Source organism: Lissotriton vulgaris, chromosome 3_1 (genome assembly GCF_964263255.1).
Source record: "Lissotriton vulgaris chromosome 3_1, aLisVul1.2, whole genome shotgun sequence".
Lineage (NCBI taxonomy): Eukaryota > Metazoa > Chordata > Amphibia > Caudata > Salamandridae > Lissotriton > Lissotriton vulgaris.
The window spans coordinates 1,774,037,477-1,774,057,504 of record NC_141689.1 but is presented as its reverse complement, the minus strand read 5'-3'; the positions used below and the strand labels follow the sequence as shown (position 1 = coordinate 1,774,057,504).

General features: G+C 43.0%; 1 protein-coding gene across 15 annotated transcripts in view; it reads left to right on the top strand.

Annotated features, from left to right (window-relative positions):
- The window catches only part of BLTP1 (bridge-like lipid transfer protein family member 1), a 1,831,302-nt gene that overhangs the window by 1,328,988 nt on the left and 482,286 nt on the right, over nt 1-20,028 (top strand). For 9 of the 15 annotated variants that reach the window (XM_086962202.1, XM_086962198.1, XM_086962203.1 and 6 more), the window contains 3 exons: nt 8,332-8,561; nt 15,594-15,794; nt 19,249-19,379. In XM_086962202.1, the coding sequence (XP_086818328.1) occupies nt 8,332-8,561; nt 15,594-15,794; nt 19,249-19,379 (562 nt within the window). The remainder of the gene's footprint in view (nt 1-8,331; nt 8,562-15,593; nt 15,795-19,248; nt 19,380-20,028) is intronic. The other 6 variants (XM_086962209.1, XM_086962210.1, XM_086962206.1 and 3 more) reach the window with 1 other exon arrangement.

Below are 20,028 nucleotides of genomic sequence, written 5' to 3'. Positions count from 1 at the left end.
GCATCTCCCCATAGGGGATGCTGTTGATTAAGTGCTGGGGGTGATGGCTGGAGGCGTGGAGAACAGAGTTACCAGCTGTAGGCTTTCGGTGGAGTCTAGTGCTTAAGGTGTTATTATTGATATACACTTCCACATCAAGGAAGACTACAGAGGTTTTACTCATATTTGCAGTGAATTGCAAATTCAAGCCGTTGTCATTTAGCATTAATATGAACTCCCTAGCTTTTACCTCCGACCCTCTCCATAAAATGAAGAGGTCGTCAATGTACCTCAGCCATAAGGGGACATGTGTCTTCAGAGTATTTTCATGTTCCCTTCTCAAGACCTGCTCCTCCCACCAGCCCATATGGAGGCAGGCATAACTGGGGGAGAAGCAGGCCCCCATAGCTACTCCCCTTATTTGCTGGAAAATGGTATTGTCGAAACAAAAGTAATTGTGTTCCAAACAAAATTTGACCATTTCTACTAGCATTTTGTTGTGCAGGGTAAAACATGCCGGTCTGCGATTGAGGTAATATTCAATTGCTCTAATGCCATCTTTATGACCGATCGATGTGTAAAGGGATGTAACATCCATAGTGATAAGGATAAGATCATCCGACCAAGTAATGTCATTAATTTTTCTTAAAAAATCAGAGGTATCTCTAACATAAGATGGAAGGTTAAGCACCCATTCCTGTAAGAAAAAATCGACATACTTGGAGGTGTTCTCCATGAGACTGCCTATGCCCGATATAATGGGCCTACCCGGTGGTTTCGTCATGCTCTTGTGTACTTTAGGAAGAAAGTAAATCGATGGTACAGCAGGATATTCATTATATAAAAACAAATATTCGTCATTACTAATCAGACCACTACTTTTCCATGCCAATAATTTACCATAGTACGCTACCCATGATGCCTTCATGATTTGAAAATTACTACGTTTGTAGCATGCCACATCATTAAGTTGGCTATAAGCCTCGTCCATGTACATAAGTCTGGGCCATAGGACAATATTGCCCCCCTTGTCAGAATGTTTGATCACCAGATCATCATTGCCCTGAAGTTTTTTCATAAGTTCTATGTAGCACCTTTGCTTGCAGTTCATATTGGTACTACCGTAATTCGTGACTCTGTACAGGTCTTTTAGATCTGAGGCAACCAATTCATGAAAGCGATCTAGGTTGTCATGCATCATAATTGGCAGGAAAACTGATTTGGGTTTAAATGGGGTTTTGATAGTACAACCAAAATCCATACCTTCCAGCCCCAAAGCACCAGTGGGTTCGGTCTGTTCCTCCTGAAGTTGTTGTAGATCAAAGAAAAGATTGACATCCCCAGCTGAAATCAGTGGTGGGCTCGTAGCATAATGAGGTGTAACATCCCTAGATTTGTTCCCTTTCGTTGTATGGAATTTTTTCAGCTTTAATTTCCGAATGAAGCGGAATACATCCATTCGGGTTTCCGAATAGTTGAAATTACTTTCGGGACTAAAAGAAAGACCCAGAGACAAAATTTGGCACTCCGCTTTATTAAGTGCTGTTTCCGACAGATTAATCACTGTGTTTGCCAAATTATCTTCATTCATTTTCGGTTCCATCTGCCCTTCGCGGTTTTCTTCTTTTGAGGCTTGTTCTCGTTTGCGTTGCCGGTTACATTGGCGCCTGGCCCCTCGCTTCGCATTGGCGCGCCTTTTTGCTGCTGTTGTTTGTTCCGGGGTCTTAGCTTGCCTCTCCAATCCTGGCAGAGCACATTTATTTCCTCTGCTCGAGACATTATTAAAACTCCCTCTTTTGGTTGATTCGAAGGGCCGGCTTCCTCCTCATTTTCGCTCCCACTGATAGCGCTTTGTTCTGAAGTGGATGTGAGCGAAGGTGTACTATCACTGATGTTACCTTGTTTTTTCTGTTGGGAGGCAATGTTGCTTTTTTTCTTTGCAGCGCCATACCTTCGGGCAAATGTAAAAACGTTCCCGTTCTGATAATCCAATTTGTCTCTGTTAAATTTGAACGCTTTGCGTTTTTTAATGGCATCTTCATCTTTGCGCAATCTGGTGAGCATGTCTTCTCTTAGTTTGGTAATATTTTCATTCTGTTCAAGTGCAGATATTTCCACCTCCAAAGCGTCAATTTGCGCTTGTATTTTTATTCTGTCACTTGCAGCATATTTAACTAATATTCTGAGTAATTTGGCTGATGATTCCAGATTGGCGTCCGCCCATTCTCCTAGCATGGCAGGGTCCGGGTTCTCGTAACTGGGTGCTAGGGTAATCCGCAATCCCCTAGGGACCCTGCCCACTTCCAAGTAGCGAGTGAGAGATTTTTCTTCCCACCACTTAGACTGTTCAGCACGTCTAAGTTTCTCCAAGCGCCGAAATGCCTCTCTCGCGCTGTTGTTCACTGTGGGCGCAGCGTTCTGTTCCTGCGCCGTCACAACTGACCCCCCGGCCGGGGAATCAGAAAAAATGTCGATCGCCGCCTCCTCTCGGCTGCGTAACGCCTCTGCGGCCATGATGCAATCCGGGCGATTTAAATTCCAAATAGCGGGAGTCTTAAACTTGCTACTCCACGCAATGCACACTCCTCACTGGACAATCTGATTTGTTGCTCCCACGCCGGATATCTTCAGGTTACACAGATTAGGACTCCGTTCACCTCGATTCCGGCTTCCAGGAAGAAACTTCTCCACAGTGTCCAGGGGCTTCCGTGTGGCTCGCTCTTCACTAGAGCAATGAGTACGTCCCGCCGAAAACGAGACCAGCTGCTTCCAATGCCACAACGCCCAAAGCAAGGAGGGGTTATCCGCCAGTGTCAAAGGAAGCAAATTGACACAAATACTCCAGTACTCTATCTTTGAGAATCCACTCAGCAACAGGACTCGGATAGACAAGCGCGGACCCAGTATTTCGTGCTTTCTTGAAAGTTTATTCAAAGAAAAATTTCGCCTGCATCAGTCTGCCGCCATGACGCGTTTCGGTCCGACCTGGACCTTGATCACATGACGCGTTACGCATGGACCCCTGCCTATTTTAAAGTGACAAGCAATCAGTAATAAAAAACAGCTGTAACATTTGCACAATAGAATTAGAAAACAGACTGTGCAATGATATAGATGTAAACAAGACCGCAACTAGGATACCTATGTACAATCCATATTGATATTATATACAATAAAAATGGATAATATTTACAAATGAATTCATAAATATACACCTATATAATAATATAGAAAAAAATGATAATCCATATAATTACATCTCAATAAGAATTCATGTATATAAAAAATATAAATATACATATTTAAATAACTTAGAGATATATTACAAGACGATTTTCCAATGTTATGAGTCAATCATCCAAAATTCTAATATGTATCCATTCACTTTAAAAGCAGTCTTGGAATTTTTTCTGTTTCTTTAAATATATATATACACACACATATACACACACATATATATATTTCTCCGCTTCCAAGGAAAATAAACCAGCACTCCGAGGGATTATTTCTGCTCAACTTTTATTTTTGAGCGATGGCATCCAATCGTTCTGGCGGGCACGCAGCCTTGACCGTGATGCAGATCGCCATTTTTTTAAACATTAAATACATTTCAATACATTTGTAAAAACAAACAAAGGACTATCCCAATGCACGTCTCAACCTCTGGATTAGTTTTCACGGGGCAGTTTTGTAATGTTATAAAGACAATGCTTATTGTTTATATTAATGTACCCAGCCTTGGACTCCACAGGATTCGGACGAATGTATAGGTGGGGTGACAAAACCCTGCCTGATTGGGTGACTGGCCTGGGGTTTTTTGATGCGTGGCATATCTGGAATCTGTTGGCCCATACCATGGCTGCTCAATGATCCAGCTCATGCACTGATTTTTTTTTCTCCCTGCCGTGGATCTTCTGGAGATGTCGCAGGTTTTCATCCTCCTGAAAGGAATTTCAGATCATTCGCCAGTCATGCTCAGTTTAAGGAACGTGAACAGGATTGCCGGCCCATATAGAGGTTGAACGCATGATACCTGATGGATATGTCATGTCACCCCATAATCCTAAAAACACTCTTACCACCTAATACCCTTACCCACCCTTAAAACCTACAAACACCCTTACCACCCAATACCCTTAAATCCTACAAACACACTTACCACCCAATTCCCTTAACGACCCCTAAATCCTTAAACACCTTGACCATCCGATACCCTTATCCACCACAAACCCTAAAAATGACCTTTCCACCCAATACCCTTACCCACCCATAAAAATACCCTGGCCCACCCCTAAAATTATCCTTACCACCCAATGCCCTTAACCACTCTTACACCGTAAAATCACCCCATTTTTCAAAGATATCTTTATTGGCATGTTGTTAACATACATTACATTGCATAATAATTAAGTTACATGTATTATTATCTCTCTTTCACACTTGGAGTATGGCTTGTGGGGGCATTACCCAACAATGTTAGTGTTTGCAATATCTGTCAATGGGTGGACACAAAATATCCGATTAGTGACTAATGAATCAGTTCCACTTTATTCAATGAATCCAATTGTTGCATCAGTTTGTGCTTCCTTAGTGATGTTACTCCGAGGAGAAGTGGTGTGTCTACCCCCTCTCTGGGGCAGTTACGGTTGGATGGGAAGTACTGTATTGTTTTCTAATAATCATGTATGGAAGAGAATAACATATATAAAACTAATGGTGTGTAAACCATTGAACTTAACTGGTGCATGTTAGGGGTACAGAGAGATGTTCGAGAGGCATTGTGTGGGTGTGTTGTAATATAGTTTAATTCAAGTCTGGCCCGATCTGTGGTTGTCGTTAGCATAGTTGTGTGATTCCAGGTCGAGTTGCATGGGGGAGGGGGAAGTGGGAAGGGGATCACAATCACCCTCCAAAGTCTACTGTGGTTGGCCCAAGTCAGTCCACACTGGTCTCAATACCTCAGTCCCTGGAAGTCCCACTGTCCTAGTCTATACTATTGGAATGGTGCTCCCAAGTAAATAGGGGATCTTTCCAGAGATAGGCAATTGGGTGCTGGCATAGGTCTTTTATCTCCTCTCTGTGTAGTGCTATACCCTCGGATCCAGCCCATTTGGTCACCTATTGGGTCCAAGTATAAATCTGTGGCCCTGTAGTTAATTTCCACGTCACCGTAATTTGACTCCTGGCCAGCGCCAAGGCCAAATCTATAAACCTCTTTCCCACCTAACGTTTTAGGTGGTCGAGAGAAGAGTCCAAGTTAGCAGACCTCTACTGTTAGGCTGAGAGTACGCCCCAGTGTAGAACTAATCTTGGACAGCACTGTTTGACAAAAGGTGTGTAACTTTGCACAGCACCAAGTAATGTTTAAGAAGTCTGCATCTAACTGGCGACATCTCGGGCAACCTCTTGGTTCTCTTCCAAAGGCAGCGAAAAGACGACGAGGGGTCATGTAGGACACATGTATGAAATTAAATTGGATTTATTTTAGTCAACTATTAGGAGATATTTTCTTAGGGTACTCCACCACTCTACTCCATTCTGAGTCAGTGAGTTCCCTGTCCAGGAGTCTCTCACATTTTCCCCTTAGCTTCAACAGTGGGGTCAAGGAAACCTCGAGTAGCCATGCGTAAAACCATTTAATTTGGCGGGCCGCTGTTCCTAGTGTGATCAGGGAGTGCAACACTGCATAGGTTTCCGGTTCTTCCCTGCCCTGGTCTCACAACCGGACAAAAGCCCTCACCAGTACCTCGTATGTGCGGAACTGCCCCGCCTGGAGACGGCCCCCATCAACCATCTCTGCAAAAAAGGAGTAAGGTTTTTCCTGGTAACAGTCCCTCGTCTCAATCCTGTCCTCCGTCCAGGTTATAAGTTGTTCGACCGCAAGGATACACTGCAGCTCCCCGTATGGTAGCCCCCACAGGGGTAGTTCCGGGGAGTATCGTGGGGCATCTGGTAATTTCTTCATTTTTTGAATTTATTTTTTATTTTTATTAATTTACAAATCAACACATGGCCAGCTTACATCAATGATCAATCTCCACGATGCACGCTAATATTCCTTGTTATGTATAACTGTGATTTACTGTGATCCCTAAAGGTCTTCTCCTGGATATAATGACAGCACCTTCTTGGGCCTCACATAGATAGCCTGATTCTTTAAGTACTTCAATAATGATGCCACTCACTGGGGGTTTGTTTCTTGTTCTATGTTAAAACAGTGTTTTATTATAAACATTAGAGAAAAAGAAAATGCCTATCCGGAGGGATGGGAGTGAGATTATATAAAGGACATCGGACGGAGAGAACTTTGTAAAAATCAGCGAATACAATGATATGTACGTATCCTTAATACACGGCTAAGTTTTTCTGGACACATGCTCTAATTCTACGCCGCCCAGCCTTTGGGATGTGGGCATATATGGCTGTGTATTGTCCTGAAAATTGCATGTCAATGATCTTGCATTCGAGTGGCCTGAAAAGCCATGAGAACCTGTGCCCTTTTATGGTTTCGCAATAAAAATATTTTTCAAAAAAGAAAATGATCAATGTCCACAACTTGCATCATATGAACAATCCCATCACCCTCATGGTCTTCCTTAATGAGCTGTTATTGTTTTACAATTTTAATATAGTATTATCCCCTCGGCTGTAATCTTCTCAATGGGCTCATGAATGCGCTAGTAAAAACATGCTGTTAGGTCCTTCAATGCCTTTGGTTGCCAATACAAGTCGTATAATTTACAATAAGCCATCACAGTCAAACCCCCTCCCTCTGCCGCCAGTGTGTGCAAGTCCCTGATCAACTATTACAGTAATATTATCAGTTCCTTCGTGTCTTGGTTCAGGATAGGTGGGGGACAATACCTCCTGTTCCCGGTACACCTCTTAACCCCCCATTCTGTCGTCACAGTGCTAAACCTACGTTCCCATCTCTGCTCTTGGGCACTCAAGGGGAACCCATCGAAACCTCCCCAACAGGATCCCCTTCTGAGTCAGTCTCTGGAATTTGCAGTGCTATTACTAGTGCCTCCCGCGCCCTTGACGCTTCCATCGCCTTCTCATTATTAGTGCATATAGCCTGCTGCAGTCTAACTGTGCCCTCGCTCCTAGCCCATGTAAGTAGTTCTGATTTCCACTTCCCTATGCTAGGCTCTCGTTGTGACTTCCATTGGGCCGTGATCTCTCTCTTAGCTAGTAACAGACCTAGATCCAGAAACTTGCTCGTGATTTTTGTTTTGGGGGTATGCAGAAACCAATGCAAGTCTGGTAATTTCTTCATGCAGCATTTCCAGCACTGTTGCCTGATTTAGGAGTTTGGCTTGCAGGAGTCGGGTTGCTGGTTTGGCTCCTTCAGGAAAGTCCCCTCCTGGTTTACTCCCTCCATGCATTGAGCCACCCACTGCAGCTGTGCAGCCAATTGGTAAAATTCAAAGTCCGGTACCTCCAATACCCCCTCCTTCATGGGGCGTCGAGGGATTTTTAACTACACTCTGTCTCCCATCCCCCCGAATAAGGTCTCGCACCAGGGCATCTAATTGTTGGAACCAACCCACGGGCATTTACACGGGTAGGTTGTGGCCAAGTGGGACATAGTTTGTGCCGAGATTACCACTGCAGGACCTGCTGTCGCTGCCTTGTGCATGGACATGGGCTGCTTAAACAGGAAGAGTCCTGAGGCTTCCCTAAATAATTCTGGAAAATATGGGGCCTATTGTGGGCTATAGCAACTATGAAGCTGAACTGTGTGACTTCAGATGTTTTGATGCAGTTATTCTACTATGTGCACTGTAATGTTTCTGCTGTTGTTTTTTCTTGTGTTCATTGAAAAATGTATTAACCCCTTCCATGCTGGGCCGTTTCCGCCGCTGTGCGGTAAACAAAAGAACAGGGGCGGGCCATGACGAACCCCAGCCGTCATCAGCACACGAGCGCCGCAGAGCGTGACGGCTGGGGTTCGTCACCAGCATGGAAGGGGTTAAATTGGCTTATTAAAAAAATCAACATATTGCTTTTGTCTTCTATTTGGGGCAAAGTTGGGGGAAAATACAACATATTAGAAACTAAGGACTCTCTGCTAGCCTTCATGGTGCTGCCATTTAAATAAATGTATGACTGTATTTATAAACTACAGTGTAAATGTTTTGTTTATATGTGATTGGTTATACTTTGTCCCATGTTGCTTATTACAAAATGAAAAAAAAGTACTCTTTTGGTCCTAAAGGTCAAAATGAGTATTGTTTTGAGATTATGTGCGTATGTATTTAATATCTCTTGTTAGTAATACGAACAACAGTTTTTCAGTATTCATTGAATAATCACCTGCGTTGTGTGCATATATATTTTTTTTTAAAGAAAGCAACAGTGCTGGAACATGGACTCTCAATGTGCTATGGAAGATGTGTGGAATTGATGTCCATATGGATCCTAATATTGGAAAGAGGCTTAATGCTCTTGGAAACACACTCACAACTTTGACTGGCGAGGAAGATGTAGATGATATTGCCGACTTGAACTCTGTAAATATTGCAGATTTGTCAGATGAGGATGAAGTTGATAGCATGTCTCCCACCATTCATCACACGGTGAGTAGAATGAAGGAAACAGCAGCAGACATATGCTGAGCTGACCTTAGCCCCGCTGCATATTTTTCTTTTACAGAGCCATGTTTATGCATCAAATACTCGTATTGCGCAAATGCTTTTTCCATTTATAGTAGCTTAGCATAGTGTACTTTTTAGCTTTATGGTTCCTCAATGTGTGCCTTTTCTACATAGAATACATAGAATGCTGTATAAATTATGCAGAAAAAAAGAAACAAGGAATTCTAGGTAGCTCCAAGTATTCGATGAAGAGCAGTTCTTTACATATATCCTTCTGGTTGAGCACTCCAAGTGGCCTATGCCCTCACTGCAGTGGGATCTGAAGTCTCAGTGGGGCCAACATCAAGGGGGACCTCTCTGGCCATGTTTAGATTTCGGAGGAAACTGCAAAAGATTTGCAGTGGTGGCTATTGAACCGCAATTGGGTCAGTGGTAGGCCCCTCTCCCTTCCACACCCAGAGCTGACAGTGGTGACCAATGCAAGTCTTCCGATTTGGAGTGGCCGTCTGGGAGAATTGGAGATCAGAGGGATCTGGTCTGCGGCGGAGTCCCGGCTCCTTAGCAACCTTGTGGAGCTGAGGGCCATTTGCGTGACATTGAAAGCCTGCCTTCCATCCATCAATGGGCGGCTGGTAAAGGTGCATATGTACAATACCACCGCTTGATGTATTTGAATTCATGTAAAAAACGAAAACTGAGAACCCACATTGGAAGAAACGAAATCGTGGAAAACCAATTTAAGAAAATAACAAATAAATCAGATATTACAGGAAACATTTGAAAGGAAATGTACATTTTAAAGAAAAATCCAAAATAACATTAAACACAGGTTGAGCTTAGGAGTAGTGAGGGGTATTTTGGTTCAGCGATATGTAATATTTCGAAGTCTTCAGGGAGTTCTAGGGGTCAGAAATAGATGGAATTCAGGCTTTGAAATGTTTTTTTAAGGTTCAAGGATATGTGGAGTTTAGGAGTGGTGAAGGGTTTTTAGATTTCATGGAGGAGTGGAGTTTAGAGTTATGAGGTGTTGGGATGTAGGGGTGGTTGCAGTGTTGAGGGGTTTTAGGGTTCATAGATGGTCTGGGCAGGGTTTTTAAGGGACTGATAAATACCGGTTAGGGGTGGTGAAGAGTTTTTAGCGTTCAGGGTTGGGTGGAGTTTAGGGTGGTAAGGGGTTTTTAGTATTCAGAAATGGGTGTAGTTTATGGATAGTGAGGGTTTTATGGTTCAGGAATGGGTGGACCGTAGGGGTAGAAAGGGCTTTTATGTTTCAGGAATGTGTGTAGTTTCAGGATCACGGATAGGTGTAATGAGAGGTTTTTAGGTTTCATAGATGGGTGTTTAGGTATGGTGAGGATTTTTAGAGGACAGGATTGCTAGCATTTAGGTGTGTGAGGGGTCACACGTGGATGGTGTTTAAAAGTGGTCAGCAAATTAAAAAGTATCTGAAGTAATTAACAATGTAAAAGATATACATCTGAAACAATGTCCCCATACTTAAAGCACTCAAATAAATACCTCTGACAAAACTGTCTTCTGAAAGTAAGAACCAAGTAAAGTAAAACCATTGTATTTACTCCTTAAAAAATGAGCATGCAAATGCCAATGTTGAAAATAAAGTCATTCTAATAATTGGTTTCTATGAAATGGTAAATGTCATTTATTCTGAAATTTTCCATTAAACAGTTTACATGAAATGGTTTCTCCGTAATGACTTTGATTACAAGTTTCACCCCTGCATGGCAATCTCGATCCGTTTCGTCAGTTACCATATTTTTTTGAAATTCTTTTCCAGTGCGCACAGGAACTATGTCCCTACTGATGTCCATGTTGCCAATCACCAAATCAATCAATCAAACAGGATTTATAGAACTCCTCGCCTTAAAATAATTCTTCGCCCCTCTTTGGCCCAGATCATCTGGGATGGTCAGAATGCAGCAAAGTATGCAATCAGAGCTATCCTGGATACCACTGGCTGTTTACGACGTGTGGTGAATGCTAGTGTGGTGCGCCACTGCCAGGGACATGAAGTTGTCTCTAACGGATATGCCTTTTGACTGGTCCTGCCTTTTTGGCGAAAAAGCTAATTGTGCCCGAGAGCTCTTTAAAGAAAGTCAAGACACATTCTTGGGGCTCGTCTACACCTGCACAAACGTTTCTTCAGCAGTTCCAACTCTTTCGAGGCTCCTCCAGGGGCCTGCATGTAGGCACTGTCGAAGTCCACCACTAGTGCAGTAGTCACTCCACTCCTTTTGGGGCACAGGATGTGGATCAGGCAGACATTGTACAGGTCACCATGGACACACTGTTCTATTCAGAATCACCCACTCACCACCATTCTCGGATTTACCCATCCCCTCTCCCTCATTCATCGGTCTCTAAGCTGATTTAGCTTCCCCTTAGCTGCACACAGCCACCATTTGGGAGGCAGGATCATGTTTTCTTCCAATGGGAGGGAGTATCAAATGTGACAGATAAATTCTCCAGGTCTTCCACCAGGTCTATAACCTTGCATTCATTTCCTCAGCTTTCTCCCTGACATAGAGGTGCAGACTCAATTGGCCAAAGGGGCTGTTGAGAGGGTGGGAGCTTCTGAAGTAGGGAAGGGTTGCTACTCCATCTACTTCCTCTTGCCGAGGAAGGGTGAAGACTTCATCCTATTTTTTAGATCTTCGACCTCTGAATATCTTCCTCTGGAAGAATACATTCCGAATGCTAACTTAGGCCCAAGTTCTCTTTGCCCTAGATCCAGGCAACTGGATAGCTACCTATGACCTGCAGGATACATATTTTTATGTCCCCATCCTGCAGTCCCACAGATGTTATGTGTAGTTCATGGATGGCCATGAGCATTTGTTGCCCTAGGAGCTGCTGCCTTGGTCCTCCAACAGCCTATACTAGAAAGCCTGGTAGTTCTGGCATCTTCAAGCATGCTGAACCCAGATGCATTTCCCAACACATTGCTTGACAGTGTCAAAACACATGGAAGCATGTGTGAATCGCATGTTCTCCTCCTTTAGCGTTTCCCTCCTTTCAGTGAACTTGCTTTTCCTCCTGGGTATATACTCCCATGTGTTGTGAGACATGGTATCAGAGATCTTCCCAACTGTACAAGAAGACCTCAATGCCAACCTCCAGCTTGTCACTCGTGATGTTCCGGAGGCCACGATGTATGGAATTCTCTCAGGGCTGAACATTACTGATTGCTTGGATAGGGCAGTTGGCAGTGGCATAGGGAACCCCTCATTTTAGCATCTTTAGTGGGGGCTGCCACTTGGCCCGATGATTTGGTGAATTGGGCTCATAAGCATTCATTTGTTGTTTACCGGCCTCTTATGTCTGCAGGTAAGAAGCCCCTTGAGAGGGTGTGGGCTATCAACTAGCATGCACAGAGAAGGAAACATGTAAAGAAAATAATTAAATAGGAGAAAATGCAGAGACGGAAACACATTGGAAAACAATGAGCATGCCAGAGAAAAACATGAAAGAATAAGTACGAATGAGAGAAAAAAGATGGGTACATAGAAAGGGAAAAAAAGAACTGAAGGACAAAGGAGGGGTGACAGGAAGAAAGGTAAAAGGAAGGATGAAAGAATGACTGGATTGATGCAAGAAAGGATTGATAGATGGAAGGGCGAAATGTTGGATGGGTGAGTCAAAGGCCTCACTGGTGAAAGTGACTGGATGTAATGTCGGAAAAATGGATAGATGGAGAAAAGTGAGCGAGTGAATGGATGATTAAAAGACGATGGATGCATGAACATATTGTAAAATGGATGGGTGAAAGAAGGATGGATGAGCGAATGGATGGGTGTAACAATGCATGGAGAGATGGAAAGGTGAAGGAATGGGCTGATGAGTGAGTAGATGGTAGGGTAAATACATAGATGGAAGAAGGTAAAAGGAACTCTTCTCAGGTGGTTTGTATTTGCTCAGTGTGAACGCTCAGTCTGATTTGAGGTATGTTTCAAGTGGGGGTGGGGTATTTTAATTTTCGATCTACTCCCTTGGCAGTCGGGACAAGTGTGGTTATTTAGCCCTTTGCTTTGATTTGTTCATTTGGGTTTTGTAGTGAAGTCCACAGATCCCTGATAAGCATGCCATTTGATGCCACATGGTTCGTCGTAGATATGGGAGATTCAACCTTGGAGTTCAAGTCAACAGTACACTCTCTGTGGGCTAGTATCGGCTGTATGTCTATTTCCCAACAATTTCATCCCTTTCAAGATTTCAGAAGGAGATTTCTTCAGAGGCCTGTCAGACCATGCCTCAGCAGCAAAAGGCCTCCCAAGCCTTTAGAGGCAGACTCCAGGAATCCGGCCACCAGGGTCCCCAGTTCAACAAAATACCCAAACCTCATCCACCTCCCCAGCACCTGCCTCCAAGCGTCTTTCAATTATATGGCTTGTTGCATAATCGCCCAGTAGCAGGTCGAATCACATTTTATCTCCACGGGTGGCGGAACTTCATTTCAGACCAGTAGGTGCTCCAAATTGCCCAGAGCAGATAAACTTTCTCCTTCCTTTCCACTCCTCCAGAAATACCTTCAAACACAGCGTCTCCCGGAGGACCACTTGTATATTCTGACAGGGCTTTTCCTCTGCCAGGACATCCAGGTTATGATCCCAGTGTTTAAGCCTCAATCCTGGATCTCTATGAAACTGTCTCTAAGGCTTCTTGGCCTGTTTTCCTCAAGCACCCAGCTTGCAAGTTGGCATATACAGGTTCTGCCTTTGGATCTGGAGTCTCAGTGGGCCTAGCACCACGGAAACCTGTCGGATGTTATTCAGCTTTCGGAAGAGGCTACACAAGATTTGCAGTGGGGGCTGATTGACCGCAACCTGACCAGCGGCAGATCCCTCTCCCTTCCTCACCCATAGTTGACAGTGGCGATAGATTTGTCCCTGCTGAGTTGGGGAGGTCATTTGGAAGAGGATCCTGGTATTAAAGGACTTCCTGCAGTCCCTCAAGGAAAGGCGTGGTCAGGTTCTAATGAACAACACCACCGCCATGTGATATTTCAATATGCAAGGCAGAGTGACGTCCTACGTCCTATACCAAAAGACACTGCATCTCTACAGTTGTAGTGTCACAGGGCATTTTCTGTCAGTGGGGAGATCTCTGGCTGGATCTTTTTGCAACTATCGAAAACACGCAGTGTTAAGACTTGCGTATGTTTGAATTCCCAAGAACACTCTTTCCAGGAGATACATTCAAGCTAGAGTGGAGCCTGGGACCTCTGTAGGCCTTTCTGCCAATACCTTTCCTGTCCAGAGTCCTGAAGAAGATCATGAACAACCTGGCCCAAGTGATTCTATTATCTCCTTATTGAGCCAGGATACTTTAGCAACCAGAAGCATTTTCCTCTGATCAGGCTCACTGCAGGAGGATCTTCTGTCGTAACATCAGGAAAGGTTTTTTCACCGAAACTTGTGCACTCTAAACCAATGAGATTGCGCGGCAGATGTAGATGGCATCCTTGCCTCTAGGCTTCCTTCTACAGAGTTCATCTAACATGTTTACCGGACCAACTGTCATTGTTTAAATCCCCTCTTGTGATGCTTTTGGCCCACATTATCGCCTCCTAAACCATTTGTTATTCCTCAATGGGAACCTAATCTTGTCCTCACATTCCTATTGTTTACTTGCTTCAAGCCCATGTGCAGCTGCTGGCTGCGCCTCCTGCCTCCCAAAATTATCTTTCTCATTGTGATCAATTCAGCTCATACCAGGCTCTCTCGGTGCAGCCACCTTGCAATACCTATTTTTTTCAGACAAGCTAGTATTGGGGTCTAGGTTTGTTTTTAGCCAAAAGTCAGGACTCAGTTGCATGTTGGGCAATCCTTCTCCTGTCTAATGTTCTTTGATCTGCCTCACCCCTCAAAAGAGGAGGTACTTTGTTGGTTTGACTGAAAACATTGGAGACAGCTCTTGGTGTGGTTCACTGGGGCAAAGAAGGGGAAGGCAGTGCAGGAAAGCACCATATAAAGGTGGATAGTCCTCTATATTAAGCTTGGCCAAGAAGTGGCCCCCAGAAGGTCTCAGGGCTCTTTCGGCCAAAGCCAAGGCTATTATCACGGGGTTGGCCCACAGACTACCTGTTTAAAACATCTGTCAGGCCTCAACGCAAGTGTTAATTCATACTCCTTCAATAGTCTGGTCCTGCATGAGGGGCTCTCTGCACGTTCGGTCGTGCAAGACTTTTTGGTTTGAGTCATTCCACAGACCTACCATCTTTGGACGTACTACTTTGTCATTTATTCGCAAGCTGAAGACTCTGCAGTTAGAAGTATCCATCAGAAGAACAAGTTACTTACTTTCATTAACGCCTATTTTAGTGGATACTCTATCTACCTGGAGATTTATCACCACCCTCGCACCTCCCCGTTCATTGGATTAGACTCTTATCTCAATCTCTAAAACAGTGTCCCAATTCATTGATCCGCACACTGTTGCATCCAATCAGTTATTAAGTTCCAAATTTGTCTGCACGGACATACTCAAGAAAGTAACTCATGCCCATGCACAGAGGTTGTCCTTATATTTGGCTATGGCTTCACTTCCAGGGTGGGATGCTGTTGTCACAGGTCCACAGACAATGCCACCTGCTGAAATGCGGGAGCAATGCTGAGAAGAATCTCTTGATCAAATGTGATGCATGGGAATATTGACAAGGTGAGGAATCTGTGGTTAGACAGACTATGCTCCAGAAAGAGTGTTACCAAAGGTGAGTAACGTTTTTTCACTGCCCAGACTATTCATGGACTTGTGTGCAAGAGTCAGTGATATATGCTACAAGGGAGAGTTGCAGCTTCTATAGATGAAAGAAGTAAAGTAGAATGCTGTTGACGTGAGCTAGAGCAGAAAAGTTAAAGCATTCAGGAAAGAGAAAAACATATGGTAATTTGTGTTAAATTGAATTGAGGTGAAATAACTCTTGTCTACTGTGGGTTGATTTGGTGTACATTGCTTTTAATAATTCCTTAACCACTTGTGCTCCTGTTTACCATTTAGACCACTGATGGAGTTTCAGTAAGCAGAGAAGGCAACAAGCTAACCCTTGGGCAACGGCTTGTAAACCATCTACTTGGCTTGAACCCAAAAACCTACCGCTATTCTGTTCCTGTAGAGTATCTCTCTGGTTCACCGATGTGCGACCCATCGCACTCGGCCAGCTCTCACTCGAATGTATACAGGTCTCACTCATGGGCAAATGTATGTAACAGCAGAATGCTCCATTAAAATCCTAATGGCAGCCAGATCACTTCAATTTTAATCAGATGCCCTTTGAAAAAATACATTTTTGATTCTGCATGCTGTGATTGTGTTTGGGATGCGACTAAAGAAAGTAACATTTAAATATTGGTGAATAATCAGGAATTATGTTCTTCTTACAGTCAACTGGGTTTTCTCTTTACAGATTTCTAGCAACTGAGTATCTGCAGTCAGTTGGTTGGTGGGAAACTGGCACAGTTCTTACACAAGAAGCACTGCTGTCAATAATTTACTTTGCAGAGGTAGTGTTAGCCTATACTGTTATGAAGCAACATTAAATCCGTTGACAGAGGCACAGTCCCACTATTTTGCTTTAGTTAATTTGCCTATATAAAGTTTAAGTTTTGATTGGCATTGATCACCTACAGGTTACATTGTCAATCATGATCACCATATAACTCTGAGTTGGATATGTATTTTAGCTAATGAGTGATTGGCTGTAGAAAAAGAAGCCTTCAGTTCTGATTTCATTCAATTTTCCTCATTTGACCTGTTGAGACACAGATTTTTTTTGATTCTTATAGTCCGGCTGTGAATACTGACAAACATTCTTTGTATCAAAGTACAATGACGGAATAGAAAAAATCATTTTTGGCAACTGCTCACACCCACATGGATTTTTTTAAAGGTACTAGGTCATCCTCTTTGGTTCTTATTTTCCCTTATCTCAATTGTGCACTGCGTTCAACGAGCAACATTTTGTTGTTTATTACACAGAGGAAGTTTATTCATCTGCTAGTTTAATTTAACTTCATTTGCCTGCACATAAGCTACTTTTCTTTTGGTTCCACACAGCAATCTTTAACTCTTTCTTATGGCTACTTAAAACATCTAATTTCCTAATCTTGTGAATCTTCCCAGGCACCCTAGTAATAGTCTACACAACAAAAAGGAGTTGACAAAACATCAAAAAAAGCCTGTCAAAAAGTGACAGAGGTTAGCTTTCTTCATGGATCCGCACTTGACTGGCGCAGAAAGAAAAGAACGGATGTCCGTGTGCTGAGGTGGTGCCTATATAGGTGATGCGAATGTCACTACGGCGCAGACAATGCTGACAATGTCACACAGAGCCAACCGATGCCACCTACCGGCGCACAGGGATATATTGCTTGAAAAAACATTTTGGGATCCAGTCTGACACCTGGGAAATTCAAAGGAACGGAATCTGCGGATAGATTATGTCACTACCAGATAAGGCGTTACCAAAGGTAAGTAATTTGTCCATTAGGTCTCTAGTTCTGACAGTTATTGGGCTCTGCATCAATTCCTCACAACTTGTAGATGTGATTATACAGAGTCGCATTTAGGCGCCACCTCTTCACTCTGACATCAGATCCTCGTTTTCTTTGCCCTTCTACGTTGATCTGGAGTGCTTCTCCCCACTTTTTACTTTATTCAAAATTCAAGGAAACAGTGTACTAAGGATATTTCCCAATCAAAAATCATCAGTTTCAAGCTGTGCAGTGGTTGGCATAAGCAGACATTGGTCGCAGACTTTTGCAATATCTGTCTTTGATCCCTTGGCATCAAGCATGATTCAAAGTTCGCGGACAAAGGCTCCCTGATGCACATGAAGGTCACAAGGAAGTTCAATCCAAAACTGTACTTTTCAGGGCACAATAAGAGAATTCTGTTGCTCTTGTAGTCCCATGGTCGTTCATGGTCTCATTCCTGTTTGCCGTTAGCAGATAAGTTATTAATAAAGTCAAAAGGCAAGTCACAGTGGTAGCCTAAAAATGTTCAGCAATGGTTTGTTGCCACCCCAGAGACCGGATGCACAGTTGGTGCTCCAAAGGCCAACTCTGCCTGTGTCATCAGATTTGTTGGTACTCCAAGCGTGGCTCCATCTGGTTCCCATTTAACCTCCAAAATGTCTTCCGTCAGCAGCACCCCATGTTTTAACCACCTTGTGGCAGCCCCCACCAGTCGTCCCTGTGTCAGCAATTGTGCTGGCTTGCTTTCTAGGTCTAATGTATGCTTCCAAATGGATTTTCGCACGTTCTCAAGCTGTATGTCAATATGAGATTACAAAGGTCTGAGCTCTACCTATGGGGGACTCAGCAACAGTTCTGTTATCACTGTGGCATTATAGAAAGAGGCTGGAAGCCCTTTCTGGCTCTGACTCAAAAACCAGCCAAGATATTGAACAAGCATCCCTGTACCAAGGCAACAATGAGGAGGCAAATCAACTTCTCACCTCTCATTAGGCAGTTGATGTCCTTTTCGTAGATTTTCGCCTCTAATTTGTCAAGCATGAGTAATCCAATCAGGTTATAAGCCTTCAGAGTAGTTCTTCCAAGACATCCCTATCCATAGATATATATACTGTTGCATTTTCTGTGGAAAGATGTAAGTTTTATGGATTTTTTCTACAAAATATCAGTACTTTATTAAGCAAGTTCCCAGGAGAAAGGCAAATTGAATTCCTGTAACATTGCTTTTATTTAGTATGTGATCACTTTAATGAACGTTCAGTGGATCATGCCTTTAGCCCTTGGATTTCAACTTCGTAAATGTGGAGAGGGAACCTGCTTTCTCTCACTCCACAGGACCTTACAATGATGTTTACAGCTCTGATAAAATCTTGCTAACAAAATGGGAACTCTGTGTGAACTTTACTAAGAGGACTCTCTTTCCTGATGCAGAAGATAAAAAGAGTGGCCAGAGTTTTGTTATGGTTCTCCGTAGTTCTTTTCCATCTCCATTGCAGAGGCTACCACATTGGCCCTGGGTTAAGAGAATAATGGTTTTCAAAGCAATGTGCATGATACATCATAAAATAGTTTCAGAAAATTTGAGAAATTCTGATGTAATTCGGCAAGTGTAAGGTTGGAGGGAACTATTCTTTGGAGCTCTTTGCTCTGTAGTCTAAGTGTTGCTTCAGCTTCCACGATTTCACAAGGTTGGAACGGGATAGAAGGCCCTTTTTGCTTTAGTCCCAAAACATTGTAATCCATTGTCCCACGGAGCTTCATGAGTCTTGTACTGCTGAATGATAGGGAAACAAACAGCAGAGTAAATGTTTGCTCATTACCATTGAGTACCAACTTTTTTCACGACATTAAAAGAGGAGTGTTTTTTTTTTAGTAGCAATCCAAGTATTCTTATGGATGTATTTTCCCTTTATAAATAATTTCAATAAAGTAATTGTGGTTAGACACCCAAGGCTATTGCACCTGTTACACAGAGTAGAATTACAACCCCACATTATGCCACCACCACCATCAAATACACTATGGCTTGCATTCATGCAGAGTGTATAATATGGTTTCCCTGTTCCACCTGACAAAAAGAGATACTCGGATGTTGAGAATCTATTTGCTGATTAATTAATCCTTTAAAACATCAAGTGAAAAGTTAATATTTGAATAATTCATATTTTCTTTCTAAACAGGAAACTGTTGATTATCGACGTTCAGTAGCGCTTGGCAGCCAGAGTGTGGACCAGAGAGGGAGAAAATTTGGGAAGCGTTTGGTGGACATTAGAGAATTAAATGAACAGGCTAAAGTCATTGACGACTTAAAGTAAGTAACAGCCCTATTTTAGAATTATTCTGTCATTTATTTGAACCAGAACTGATTTACCATGAGTCTGCTCTCTGAAAATTAACATTATTTTTTAATTCTGTTTGGCTCCCCTTTAGAAGGTTCCGTATCTCATTCTCTGGACTATTAATTACCTTTGGGATTAATCTCTTGAGATTAATCTCAAGGTAATTAATTACAGGAACTATGTTTCTGTTTTGTCATAGTCATTGGATAAATGTAATCATCTTCATTCAATATTTATTTTAATTTTAGTCCGTAGAGGCCATCTATAAGCATTTGCTTTTCTTATCTGAAAGAAACACGTTAGTGGTAGATTCCTTACCTTAGAATATCCCCAGGCGTCAGACTGAATCCGGAAAGTTTTCGTCAGCAGTACCCTTGCGTGTCGGTAGGCGTTGTCTGCGTGTCCGTCGTCGGAGTACTTAGACGCCGCCCTCGCGCGCTGGAGTCAGTTATTTTTTTTTTTTTGCACCAGCAAGCGCAGATCCGGGAAGAGCAGTACTGCAGTCATTTTTTTAACTAACTTTTTGATCTATTTAGTATCTTTTTTCCCAGTCGACTTCGACTTCTGGTGCCCTAGGAATGCCCGTATTCAAGCCGTGCGACGCCTATCACCGCCTGATGT